The sequence below is a fragment of the Ailuropoda melanoleuca genome, chromosome 6 (genome assembly GCF_002007445.2).
Source record: "Ailuropoda melanoleuca isolate Jingjing chromosome 6, ASM200744v2, whole genome shotgun sequence".
NCBI classification, from domain to species: Eukaryota; Metazoa; Chordata; class Mammalia; order Carnivora; family Ursidae; genus Ailuropoda; species Ailuropoda melanoleuca.
In genome coordinates this window covers 111,782,903-111,796,858 of record NC_048223.1, presented here as the reverse complement: position 1 = coordinate 111,796,858, position 13,956 = coordinate 111,782,903, and the positions used below count along the sequence as shown (strand labels likewise).

The window sequence follows — 13,956 nt, the reverse complement described above, 5'->3', positions numbered from 1 at the left end:
CGGCCCAGTGAACGAGGCAGCATTTTCATCTTACCATGAGGAAGCTGCGGCACGGGGCTCGAACTAGTCTCCCCCCAAGTTATGAAATTCGGCAGTGTAGAAATTAGACTCGAGCCCAGATTTTCTGACTTCAGATCTGCCCCTTCTCCCACTGCACCTCTGGTGTGACGGCGTCTCTGCCTGCAGGAGAGAGCAGTAGAGGGGCAGCTGCCAGAGCCTGGAGCCAGAAGCGCAGAAGGGGGAGACCCCGTAGAACTGCCAGGACAGGCTTCTCCTTCGGGTCTGGGTATTTCCGTGAAGGTGTCCGTTGGCCATTCGGTAACTAAATTCCACTGGCCTGTTTGCGAAGCGGAGCTGTCTTCGGCGGGATTCTGCTAGTGAGGCTTGTGATCTCTAATGAGGGTCTGTGGGCCGGAACGTGATGTCATGTTGTCATTTCCTTTTGGTAAATTCTAGTTACAGGAAACGTGGTAGATGTAGAGGTATTTATAGTTGTAAAGACTCCTATTTGAGATTTACGTACTTTTAGAGACTTCCAGCTGTATTTAAAAAAGGTAACCTAAAGCTCTGTGTTTGCCTTCCAGCTGCTAGCAAGTCCTGTGCCATTATGTCCACACACATCGTGGCCTGCCTGCTTCTCTACAGACACAGGCAGGTAGGTGTGCGGTGTCCCCTACGGGAGGGTGGGGAGGTGGCGCGTGGGAATGCCTGGGCAGCTGCTCAGATGCTTGTTCGCCACTGGACATGGCCCAGGCCTGGCTTGTGCTTCTGAGATGAGCAGTAAAGTAAGCCAAGCACCCTGCCCACAGGAGCTTACAGATCCGATGGAGGAAGGAGTCTACGTGAAAAAAACTCTGAGACTGCGTAACATAGATGACAGTAGGACATTCTTTGAGTAACATAGTTCACGTAAAGAAGGCATATTGTTGTGTTGACGTGCAGTAAGTGTTCTGACAGCTGATGACAGCTATTTGACTTGTATTTAGGGCCACACTCCCTTCATGCGCTCGTCTAAGTGCTGTGATGGCAAAGACCACATCTGTTCCATTCACAGTCATGTTCTCAACACCAAACATAGTGCCTATGTGTGTATGTGTGTGTACACACATAGATATACATACATATATGTACATATTACTTATGTACACACATCTTACACACACACACACATATATATGTAAGCACCAAGTAAGTAGTTGTCAGATAAATATTTAAAATGAGGAAAATTGAGGCGCCTGAGTGGCTCAGGTGGTTAAGCAGCTGCCTTCGGCTCAGCTCATGATCCTGGGGTCCTGGGATTGAGCCCCATATCAGGCTCCCTGCTCCGCGGGGAGTCTGCTTCTCCCTCTCCCTGCTTGTGCTGTCTTGTTCTCTCTCACTCTCAAATAAAGTCATTTAAAAAAAAATAAAATGGGGGAATTACTGCTGAAACATGAGCACTTCTTTCTTTTAGATGGCTTCTTCTGCCCTTTGTGATCTTACATGCTCCTGTCATGTGCTGTGACCAGAGCGTTCTCTGGATGTGAATATTTTGACTTTCTGGAGGACCAGCTTTTTTCACCAGTTTTCTGACATCCTGCGTCCTAATATTCTGGCCCCTTTTCTCTCTGTGGCAAAACAGTGGGCTGCAGGAAAGCCAAGGCAAGAAATAAAATCCTCGGAATGGCCTTTTGGGAGGCAGGTTTTCCACTGTCGTGAGACCATTTCTGTCTGTTTCTCCAGGGAATTGATCTCTCCACATTGGTGGAGGACTTCTTTGTGATGAAGGAGGAAGTCCTGGCTCGTGATTTTGACCTGGGCTTCTCAGGAAACTCCGAAGATGTAGTCATGCACGCCATACAGCTGCTGGGAAATTGTGTCACAATCACCCACACCAGCAGGAACGATGAGTTTTTTATTACTCCCAGCACAACTGTCCCGTCAGTCTTTGAACTCAATTTCTACAGCAATGGGGTGCTCCATGTCTTCATCATGGAGGCCATCATAGGTGCGGCTTCCCCTGAAGTAGCTTCGTGGGGGGAGAAAGGGCCTAAAGCACATGGTGGTGTCTATTGATTTGGATGGTAGCCCCTCGTTGGAGGGGATGTGTTGCTATAGTTTTAGTTTTCAAATGGAAATATAATCTGCTGTATCACTCTAGCTCACGTTTACATTTATCCATCAATGAGCAGTTACTGAACTGCTGTGTGCATAGTATTACACTTACTACTGAGGATGAGAGGGAAGGCTTTCTGCTGTCAGGAGCTGGAAACCTGAGTGAGACAAGATGTGCGCATGGCAGTACAGTGAGTGTAGGCGATGAAGAGGGAACAGAGAGACCGAAGCCCCTGAGGAAGGGGTTGGATGGAGTGGGATCACATGGAATCATGAGGAGTGAATCCTGAAGGGATTTACTCAACAGTTTTCTCCAGTGAACGCAGATAATTCTTTTTGATGTGTTCACGGTCTAGTAAGGTAATCCAAGTTTTCTGAGCCAGTTGAAGTTTTTCTTGGATCCGTAAGGCTGTCGGCTTCACTGATGCTGTTCTCTCCACAGCCTGCAGCCTTTACGCAGTTCTGAACAAGAGGGGCTCGGGAGGGCCTGCGGGGCCGTCCCCCAGCTTGGTCAGCCAGGAGCAGCTGGTGCGGAAGGCCGCCAGCCTGTGCTACCTGCTGTCCAACGAAGGCACCATATCGCTCGTAAGTGAAGACTCTTCAGTGTTGCCTGTTGTCTTTTTCTTGAGAATTTTTATGGAAACATAAGCCACTTTTGTTTTTCTCTCAGAGAATGTTTGGTCTGTTATTGAAGCTTTACATTCTCCCCCCGAGTCTCAGGCCGGTATGCTATCTTGTTTGCTACTGGGGTCACTGCTCCAGTGAACCCATCATGTAGTTATGAGGCGTGATAGGACAGGTTGCTCAACATTCTCCGTGAGTCAGATCCAAAGTTACTGAGCTCTTATTGTGCATAAGGCACTGGGTCAGAGGCTTGTAAATAATTAACAGGCCCAGAGGATAAGAGCCAGAAACAGTCTTAAAAACGTCTGTTCAACCCCTTGTCATTTGACAAATGGGAAAACTAAGGCCCAGCAGGACTGATGAGCGTTTATGTTATATACCAGCACTTTTAGACACTCGGAATGAGGCATAAAATACGTATTAAGCAATACATTCTTTTTCCTCAAAATCATCAGCAAATAGTCTTCATATTCTGTTTGAAGTCTAATACTCTCACTTATTGGAATGTGTCCTGGGACATTTGTGCGTACCTGTATTGTGAATATGGTCCTCCACGGCGTTCTTTGCCTATGGTATATTGTTGCCCTGTTGGGGAATCTGTTTTGCATGAACCTTGGGGCGCAGGGTGAGTTGGGATGGGTGGATAGAGCTCCCAAGATTGACCTTGTCCTTTTCCTGGGTCATTTTTGAGTTACTTGAATATTTGTTTCCTCCTGTACCACCTCTATGTTACTATTTTTTAATTGTTTAGAATTAATACACAGAAACGTGATTATATGTGCTATCAAGTGTATACACTGATGCTTTTTAAAATACGTATACACTTATGTAAGCATGCCCCTGATTAAGATTTAGAAGTTTTCAGCTTACTAGAAGTTTCTCTTGTTCTCTTTCCCAGTCTATACCAATGGCCCCTTCCACCCCAAAGAGGTCATCTTCATTCTGACTTCCTTTTTTTTTTTTTAAAGATTTTATTTATTTATTTGACAGAGATAGAGACAGCCAGTGAGAGAGGGAACACAAGCAGGGGGAGTGGGAGAGGAAGAAGCAGGCTCACAGCAGAGGAGCCTGACGTGGGGCTCGATCCCATAACGCTGGGATCACGCCCTGAGCCGAAGGCATCCGCTTAACCGCTGTGCCACCCAGGCGCCCCTGCAGAGAAATTGTCTTATGAAGGAAAAGAAATTGGTGGTAGGGGCCTGACGAGCAGCCCTTCTGAGGACTTGCTCCGCTGTGGGAGAGACTGTGCTCGGGGCGCCTGTGCGGGTGGTGCCGCACTGGGTGCTCTGCCAGACACACAAGGGCTCTTCTTGGGCGTTGCCCTTGACCATGCATTTATCAGGAGGGTGGGCCTGGGGAATCTTTGGACTTGCGCAGTAGAACCAGGTAGTTGATATGGAAGCATTTGGGCATTACCTCGTACAGTGTTTTCGGTCTATAAAAAGGTCAGTGACAGGGCGCCTGGGTGGCTCAGTCCATTAAGCATCTGTCTTTGGCTCAGGTCATGATCCCAGGACCATGGGATCGAGCCCCATGTCGGGCACCCTGCTCAGCAGGGAGCCTGCTTCTCCATCTCTCTTTGCCTCTCCCTGCCCCCACTCATGCTTTGTTTCTCTCTCAAATAAATAAAATCTTAAAAAAGAAAAGGTCAGTGACATTTATATTTAAATGCCTTTTCTTTTCAGCCCTGCCAGACGTTTTACCAAATTTGCCATGAAACAGTAGGAAGGTTTATCCAGTATGGCATTCTCGTAGTGGCAGAGGTAAGAGGAATGCTTTCCTTCATTTGCCTTTATTTAGTTTGCTCTTCCTTATCTTTCCTACCAATTATTTTAACCAGTGTTGCAACTGATTATTTTAGCCAATAATTACATTTGATATGTAGTCAAGGCCACATGAAGAGAAAAGTAAGAATAGGAAGAGTAAACATCTTTTGGGATTGTTTTTAATATTTTGGTTTCCTTTGTGTAACTGGTGTTGTCTAGAACATATCTTGACTCCATGACACCCCAAAGTTTTCATTCCAAGAGGAGATGTTTTACATATTCGTGTGCTTGTAGCTTGCACACGTGCATTTTTCTCTTTTGAGATTTTAATTTTTGTCGATTTAGTGTAGCGGGTATGGCCTGGGAAAATAGATATTAGTTTAGAGGAGGTGAGGGTGTCTTTATCTGTTCTGTCTGGTAGCTTCCCCCCACTACCTCTTTCTTTCCTTCTTTCCTTCTCCTCTGTTTCCCGAGTGACTCTGAGTTTGGAACTGGAGGTGGGTTGACAGCGTGAACGGCTAACAGAGAGTAGGGAGGCAGGGAGAGGGGCTGCTCGCCTGACCTCCAGCCACGCAGAGGTCCATGTGCCCATGCATGTTTATTTCCTGTTCGCCATCTCTTTGGCCTAGCAAGATGACCAGGAAGATATTAGTCCTGGTCTTGCTGAGCAGCAGTGGGACAAGAAGCTTCCTGAGCCTTTGTCTTGGAGGAGTGACGAAGAAGATGAAGACAGTGACTTTGGTGAGGAGCAGCGAGATTGCTACCTGAAGGTACTTCGGTGGAGAATTCTGGCGGACGTTACAGGGAGGAGTTGAGGTTTATGTCGCCCTAGTTAATGAGCTTCTTAGAAACTGAGCCTCTGTAGACGTGGTGACATTTCTGGCACCCACAGACCAGCTGCGGTCCTTTCTGCCCAATAAACACACTCAGATGTTTGAGGTGAGCGAATACCCCCAGTTGCTCAGTTTGGGCGCAGGTGGTGGCAAAGAAAACAAAAGTGCAAATTGGGAAGATGAACACCACCATGAGTGAGACCCTTCCCGACCCCGCCAGTAGAGTGCCCGGGGCACAAACCTGTTTCCCCACACCTGTGCTCCCTCCTGAAGAGGCAGGACTGTGTTCAGTCATCAGCAAGGCCGGGCCGCGCCGGGTCAGGATGGTGCAGGGATCGCTCCTCAGCTGCCACGGCCGGTGGCTATTTCGGAGGCATGCTCGGTCTTGCCAGCCCTCCTCAAATTTCATACGTTGAGCCCTTTGCCTTGAATTAAAACAAATCCCATCATAGGAGAAACTTTAGATTTTTTAAAAGATTGATTGTCCCTGATTTATAATTTTATAAGTTGATAATGACCCATTTTTCCCAACTACCTTAACTGGATGACTGTATAATAGCCCGGATACACACACACACACACACACACACACACACACAGAGCCTCAGGACGAGTCACTTCTGGAGAGTCCACCTGGCCTTTTTGGGTGTGATCAGCTGTGAGATGGGGCAGTGACCTTGCTGCCACCCTGCAGAGGGTCTGAGCCGAGCGTGCCTGATTTGGGTGGGGGCAGTTAGAGCGCCCTGTGCCACCCAGCTCCCTATCACCACTACTGTCACTCCCCACGGTGCCAGCCTGTGGGCCAAAGGCCGTGGGGGGTGGCAGGAGGTGAGGGCTGGGGAGGACTGAGCTGACCTTGGTGGTCTTGGCACATGCCCTCTTTCACACTTGAGCGAAACCCAGGAGGGTCCAGCCCTGGGACCAGCTATGTTCAGTGATGATGCTATGTCATTCAGGTAGGCCAGTTTCTTTCCAGGGAGCTGTTCAGTGAGTGCAAACTTCAAATACTGTAGAAAACAATGACTCAGATAAAGAACGCATTTCGAAGCCGGAGTCCTTTTCAGCAGAGGGTCTGTGTCCCTGGAGTGGGGGGCTGCTCCCGCCGGGGGCCGCCTGCGCCACTGACGGCTCTGAGGACGTTGCGTGTCAGCCTGCGTGTTCTCTCCCTTCTCCGTGACCCATCCCCTGCCCTTGCTGTCCCAGGTGAGCCAGTCCAAGGAGCACCAGCAGTTCATCACCTTCTTACAGAGGCTTCTCGGGCCTTTGCTGGAGGCCTACAGCTCCGCCGCCATCTTCGTGCACAACTTCAGCGGTCCGGTTCCCGAGCCTGAGTATCTGCAGAAGTTGCACAAGTACCTGGTCACCAGAACGGAGCGAAGCGTTGCCGTATACGGTAGGCCTGTCCCTGCTTGCGCTGCTCGGAAAAGCTCCGCCTTTGTTGATTACGGGAATCCGCTACCTGTAGACCGTTGGGAAAAAATGCAGAATTATCCTGACCTCTAACTTATAGATCCTGTTGTTACCTGTTTCAGGATGTTCTCTAAGTGGAACGATACAGTTATGTACTCTTGTGTGTGGCTTTTCTACTGCACGTTATAAGTGAGAGTCCTCCGTGTTCGTCCTCGTGGTTGTTTGTTTACTCTTGTTGCTTCATGGGGTTCCCCCGTATAAATATTTACTGCATTTTATTGTGTCCATCACTGAGGGATAGTCGGGGTGTCTGCACTTGAGAGCTGCAGTGACTAGTGTTGCCCCGAACACGTTTGAGCGTGTGGGCGCGGGCTTTCGCTCATTTACGCTGGGCGGCACGTAGGCCTAGAGCTGCCCGTCAGAGCCTCCGTGGGCCCCGCGCATCGTTCCTGGGGGGCGTGCCGGTCTGCAGTCCGGCAGCGGCGTGTTTCCGGGGCTCGCCTCCGGCCAGTGCTCAGTCATGTCTGCATGACGAGAGGTGCGACTGTGGTGGGGGCAGTGTTTTCTACAGTGATGGCTTAAGACTGAAACTGCTGGGAGTCCAGACTTTTTAGAGCCAGAAGGGCTCTCGAGATAATCTCTCTAGACGTCTCTCCATAAATAGACCTATATAGTTCTAGATAGACATCTGGAGATAGAGCCACCCACCTTACAGATGAGGAAACTATCGTAGATTACATAGCTAGTTAATGCATACACTGGGTTCAACACTTATTTTCTGACCTCTGGATTTGTGCTCTTTCCGGTTGCACTGATACAGGACTTGTCTGTGCATCACTGTGCAGTTGAACAGAATTTCTACCCACTGTCTTGTTTGCTTCTCTAAAAACCCTTCAAGATGGATGTTGTAGGTGTTTCTCCTTCTCTTCCTTTCTCTCGTTCCCTCCCTTCCTCTCTCTCTTTTCTTCTTGCTCTTTTTGCCTTAAAAGATGACAAAATAGGTTTAAAGAAAAACAGCAAATCCTTTGAGACCTCCCAGGCTGCCAGTGGCCAGAGTGGAGCTTGACCCCAGTCTGACCCCAGTCTGCTGACTTGCTCAAACCCTCTCCAGGGCCTCCTACACTTTCTTACTGTGGATATTGGGGTTTTCGTGTTTGCCGGGCCTCAGCTTTTGACAAGATTTTATCCTTTCTCTGCAGCTGAGAGTGCCACGTACTGCCTTGTGAAGAATGCTGTGAAAATGTTTAAGGATATCGGGGTGAGTACCCACCGCTTATGGTAGGAAGGCATGTGTTAGCTTCTGTTTCTGCTCAGATCTGGTTTGAGCCACCTGCATTTGGGGTGGGCCCTGAGAAAGCAGTTTCTGCTGGACTGATCATGAACACATTTCTGGGGATTGGGAAGGGGACAGGCATGTTGAAGGTGAGGCCCATCAATACAGATTTGTTTGAATGTTCCAGAATTGTCCTGGTTTTCACCTTCATCCCCAAACCGTTTACATATAACAGGTGGCAGTGTGTTTCAACATGTTACTGCAGTTTTTGGCAGGGATGTTATGCCATATGATTTTCAGTTACTGTGTTTCTACTGGTATTGCTGGAAGTTTCCTCCCGTGTACTGTACTCCATGTGTCATGTGGGATGGGAATTCCGTGGAGGTACTAATGGCCTTTGTGAGGGACTCTGTGACTTTATTCTAACACAGGTTTTAAAGTATAGTACACTGATTGGACTCTACCCAAAAAACCCCATACCTGCATCCATTACCCTACTGATGAACACCCACACGTCTGTTTACTTAAAGCCAGGATATTGTTTTACGTGTCTTGACTGCCTTTTGGGGCCTAGAACACAGGTCAGGGTTGGGGACAGAAATACCTTCTTGTTTTGGTTTGTCTTTAATTTGAACTTTCTCTCTAGGTTTTCAAAGAGACCAAACAAAAGAGAGTGTCTGTTTTAGAACTCAGCAGCACGTTTCTACCTCAGGGCAACCGGCAAAAGCTCCTCGAGTACATTCTGAGTTTCGTGGTGCTATAGGTCACTCCTAGGACCTCTGGCAAGTGGGGGGCCTCGGACGAGTCCCTCGCGGGCTCCGGCCTCTGGCTCGCGAGCTGAAGGTGCCGGAGTGTGGGCAGGCCTGCCCTGTCCTGCTGTGACGTGCTGGAAGACAAGTGCCTTCCCCCCCACGGGGCTGTGCTTACCCCTACTCCGAGATGACACGGCGGTGTCCGTGTGGCGCTTGGGGGCCCCTGGCCTCCGCTTGCAACTCGTCGTCGGTAGATGACACAGTGAAATCTCAAAAAATTATTTTGATGTTTATCAAAGATTTCCCTTGTAAGTATAACCGTTAAGGACTAAGTTACTGTGATGGGCACAAAAATGTAGATTCATTCTAGAACCGAATCTTATGTAGCACACTTAATACTGTCAGATAATTTGTCGGTATATTTTCTGATTAACGGTTAATGCTTCCTTTAAACATAATTGAGTCATCCGTTCACTGTTTTTTTGTTTTGTTTTGTTTTTTTAGTTTTATCTTTGTCAATAGTAGCTAAATTTTAAAGGGGACACCTTTCATCCCAAAGTGCTTTACAAACGAATGGGCTGATCTGTATCACATCCAGGTATCACTGTGCTGTCCTTTGCAGTCAGATTTAGAAAGTGTTTGAAGAGCTACCTGAAAACACAATATTAGTTTAGGTCAGAAATAGAGCTAATGGGATCAAACAGTTAACATCAGGAGGTAAATTTGGCCAGAACACAGACTTTGAACTTTTGCTCATATAAAAAAGTGCCGTTGAGTTTTAAATGACCAGCAAGTATTTAGGAGCGACTCCTGTTTCATGTCTGTACCCCTTCGCGCCCCTCAGGTGGCACCTGCCTCTCACAGGTACAGCGGTTTCTGGGAGGTTCTCGGTAGACTGCGTGAGTGGGAAGTGCTGTGGCTAGAGGCTGCTGACCCGGGGCTCTCACGTACCGTGTACAGGTTGCACCCTGCAGCCAGTCTGTGTGACTGGGGCCCTCTCAAATTGTGTGGCGTACAGCCGTGTGCCACGTGGGTGGTAGCCCTGTCGACTGCTCAGTGGTTGGAGGCAGTTCGTGATTCTTAGCTGTGAGGAAAAACCATGGTTTTCTAAAAACGTGTATGGGTTACATGCCTAAACCCAATGCCACATAGTGGCAAATTATTATGAAAAATTGTCCGTTCATAATGGGTACGTGCCTTCTTATGAGCAGGGGGCATAACTGTTCATTGTAATTATGGTGATTTCATAAAGATCATGTGATATTGAAACATTTTCTAACAGCTTATTCCTTCTCTCCACGGTTATTACGGAATTAGGAATTTTTCCTGATGAATATTGTGTATAGTCTTTGAATGGAAAGTACTGAGAATTAAGTTTGTACTTTTATAAGCTTGGACTTGAAACACTAATGGTATCTCATGGATATCCTGTGTCTGTCGGGAACTGAGTGGTATCACGTCATATGAAGGATCTCGTCTGAAACTCATAGCAATAATGCTGAGCTGGTATGAGCTTTTTCCAGTCTTCTCAAATTCCATGTTTAAAATCTATTTGTTCTTTATAGGAATTCACATACCCTTAAGCCACTGTCAGTGTTGTCACGGCCCTGGTGTGGAGCAGGGTCTCTGCCTGGTATCCCTCCATTGCACAGACGGGGGGGGACAGAGGAACACTTCTTCTATTGGCTGGAGCTGTGCATGTGGGGGAACACCCAGGGAGACTTATTTATCCCCGGGGGTGTTCCTTTCCTGGGCGGGCAGTCACTACACTAATCTCTCTCATTCTCCCTCTAGATTACAGATCATGGGTTGCTCACGTTCTCTCTTAGCTACCTGGGAAGTCAAGGTTGGGACTGATTTCGAGTGGTCTGTGCTGTCCCACCTGTGACTTCTGCTAAGAGCTGCCGCTTTGCCAGCCTGAGCAGGGAACAGTGGCTTCCCTGGCTTTATTTTCCTTTTCCGTTGGTTCGTTTTCTAGAAATATAATCAGATGCTTTGGGGAATGCAATGTATGATTTGCTAGCTCTCTTGCAACTTCACTCACTGTGAGAATAAATATGCATGCTTTTTGTAATTAACTGGTGCTTTGAAAACCTTTTTTAAGGAAGAAAAATCTCAACCAAAGTTATGCTCATCCAGACAAGCTGACCCTGAGTTAATTTTAGCACAACTCATTCTTCAGTGCCTCATTACTGAAAAAAACATACATCATCACAGTAAGGCTTCCAGTTAGCACTGTTTTGCTTAAAGATTTATTCTCACTGTTTTCCAAAAGCGAATGGCTTCCATGTTAAGATTATACAAACTAGGTGCTTGTAAATAATTTATTACAGTTTACTCTACTGCATTTCTGTAAAACTGAAATGCATGCCCTCCAGGGGAAGACTGTGAGTCAAATTAAAAAACAAACAAAATCCAATAATAAGCACTATGAATCTGCACGCTTTCCAACCGAGAATGTCCTAAGTGATTTCAGAAAAGAGGAAGGATTTTTTGCTCCCTTAAATTTCAAGAAAAGCAAAGGGAAGGAACTCGTGTGAGACGTGTAGAACTAGTAAAAGAGAAAGTACTCCCAAGTCCTCCTTCTCAGATCTGTTCAGTCTCTCGAAGTCATGAGGATGAGTGGAGAAAATACATCAGGTATTGCCACGAAATGTAGACACAGAGTGTGGAACTTCCCGGCACCTGAAGGGGAAAAGCATTTCCCGTGGTTCTCCATGGAACCTCAGTGTTCTGTGAGGTGTTCACAGGTGTCTTGTAGAAGACGTGTTGCTGGTAAATGTGTACATGGACCCTCTTTTTTAGATACAGCGTGCTCTAGCTCGGTGTAGGCTCAGGGCGTGCCAGGCCCAAGCCTGTTTAACCCAGCGTTTCCCAACTGTTGTGACCCCAGGACCTCTTTCCTCCTTGGCGTCCCTATGAACCTCTCACTAGTATGCCATGGAAAACATTTTGGGAAGCGCTACGTTCGATAGTTCTGTAAGGGGACAAAACAAGACGGCAGGGAGGCAGAATTTGCAGGCATTTTGTACGATCACCTGTTATAGTTAGTGGATGTATGTTTCCCCCCCTGGAGATGATAAGCACAGAAAACTGTAATATAGGAGGTCAGGTCTCTTTCCTTTGATGGAGAGATCAGCCGTCCATGATCCTGGGTTTTTCCCTGAAAGTAATTAACACAAGGATTAACTGGGGTAAATAATTAAAATTTTAATACAGATCTAGAAGAAAATATTCACAACTGAATGCAGATTTTTATCCACAGATAGTTCTAGTGTTTAGAAATGATAAGACCTATCATTGAAGTTTATAAGACTTAATTTGGATGTAAATCTGTTTTTTAAAACACTCTTTTTAGGAACTTGAGACTTGGCATCTGGCGTTCTAGTTTAATACTAACTAATGATTGCATTTGACAGAATTTTGACTTTATTTCTAAACATCTGAATCTCTGAAATGCCTTGATGGAAGGTGTTATTTTCCTGTTGTACAAAGAAATGTTAAATTGTTGTAAAAAGAATTACTATAAAGTACTGTGAAATAAAGCGTGATTTTGTTAGTGAAACTTACTTGGAAACGTTGATTGATTTTTATGCCCGTTAATGTATTGTAAGAAGCACAGAAGTGTAGTTTTGTTTTAATAAACCAAACAATGAATATATTCTTGATGTCTTGCATTTGTAGTTAATAGTTCCCGACGTAATTTCTTAGACAAACAATTATTCTTGTTTGACTTTACATAGAACTTTATTAAAATGCTTGTAGGAAATAATCTTATGTAAATGTATGAGCCTGCAGTGCATGGTTTTATTACTGATCCGTAGCTCTCCAACTTTGATCAAGCATTTGCTCTCCTTAGTAAATATTCACATTACAGAGATACACTTTGAGTTCCTATAAAGATTCCTTTAAACTTGGTGCTTCTGTCATATTTTTATGTACTAAAGTGTTAGGTCTTTTTTCCACTAGTTCATAATATTCACTCAAAAAATATTAGTTGACTTTTTTGACAAGTAAAGCAAGTACTTCCTTACAGGACTATTTTCTGTGGATCCTTTGAAATCACTCAGTGCAGCCATCTCAAGAGCATGCCCTCTGATGTCCATGTCCTTTGGGTACGCAACATGCCTGCGAACCTGACATTCAAGACCGTCCCATCTGTTCTCCACTAGACCCTCTATCTGAACTTTGTCCTTTGCCCCCTCTGGTTTGCTCTGGAAGATGTTGCCAGGACTATGTCCTTGCTCTTTGGTGCATTCATTTCTTTCTTTGCATTAGCAGCTCTCTTGCGGTGGCCAAATGTGACCTTCCCTTTATCATATCAAATTCCATTTTTTACAACCACTCACTCTAAGAGGATGTTCATTTTGAAGGCTAATCTCTTAATGTTTAGTTCTGTGCCCACTCATTTTAGTCCTTTTTATTCCTTTTTTAAACACCTTGCAGTCTGCTACACACACACCTAGTGAAATTCTTGTGTCCCTCTTTGACAAATACAAAGGCAAAACGTTTTCCTAATTGTTGTCCATGGCACCTGCGATGTCCATACCACAGCCTGGCCTCTCCGTGAGATGCCACTTCTGCCCTTCTAGTTTCCTTGGCCCTCTGGTCTTCTGTCTCCTTTAGAACTCCACCTTCTCCAGCTCTTCCTTGCCTCCCACTCTTTATCGGATGGTCCTGGTATTGTTGCTGGAGCCTCTGAGTTATTCTGAAATCTGTATTGGTTTTGTGTGAAAGTACCCAATTTTATGTGTTGGTACAATAAACGATGTGATCATGTGCACTGGCTTGCTGGGCCATTTCTGCCTCGTCAGCGGCCATTCTGTGCCTTCTGGCCTGGGAGAAAGCAGCTATGAGAGCACTAGTTCCAGAGGCCCCTTCTGGGAGCCAGAGGGCGATGCTGGTTGGGAGACGGTTAACCTTGCTTGTCTGTATTAAGCAGGGATGAAGTCTCAAAGCAAAGCTTTGATGAGGACTACTGGGTAATGTTTAACCAGGCAGGCAGTAGGCATCTGAGTCAGCCTTTGATGTCGGGCTCATTGCCATGCCCACGTCAAGGAAAGGGTACGTCAAAACAAGCCAGGGTAGCCACTGTCCGTGGCCTTGGCACTAGTGCCAAAGCTGCTCTGGCAGGGAATGATGAGAAGAAGTAAACAACTCGATTTCCAGCCTTCTGGGAAAATGTCTTGCCACCTGCACATTGC

At 46.4% G+C, this 13,956-nt stretch overlaps 1 protein-coding gene across 5 annotated transcripts in view; it reads left to right on the top strand.

The window, feature by feature from the left end:
* Nucleotides 1-12,317, top strand: part of GPAM (glycerol-3-phosphate acyltransferase, mitochondrial) — a 33,713-nt gene extending 21,396 nt beyond the window's left edge. For 4 of the 5 annotated variants that reach the window (XM_011231976.3, XM_011231982.3, XM_011231980.3 and 1 more), the window contains exons 14-21: nt 585-655; nt 1,723-1,987; nt 2,537-2,679; nt 4,404-4,481; nt 5,114-5,254; nt 6,521-6,710; nt 7,927-7,985; nt 8,647-12,317. In XM_011231976.3, coding sequence (XP_011230278.1) covers nt 585-655; nt 1,723-1,987; nt 2,537-2,679; nt 4,404-4,481; nt 5,114-5,254; nt 6,521-6,710; nt 7,927-7,985; nt 8,647-8,763 — 1,064 coding nt within the window. In that variant the 3' untranslated portion in view covers nt 8,764-12,317. The remainder of the gene's footprint in view (nt 1-584; nt 656-1,722; nt 1,988-2,536; nt 2,680-4,403; nt 4,482-5,113; nt 5,255-6,520; nt 6,711-7,926; nt 7,986-8,646) is intronic. The other variant, XM_034663282.1, reaches the window with a different exon arrangement.
* The last annotated feature ends 1,639 nt before the right edge of the window (nt 12,318-13,956 follow it).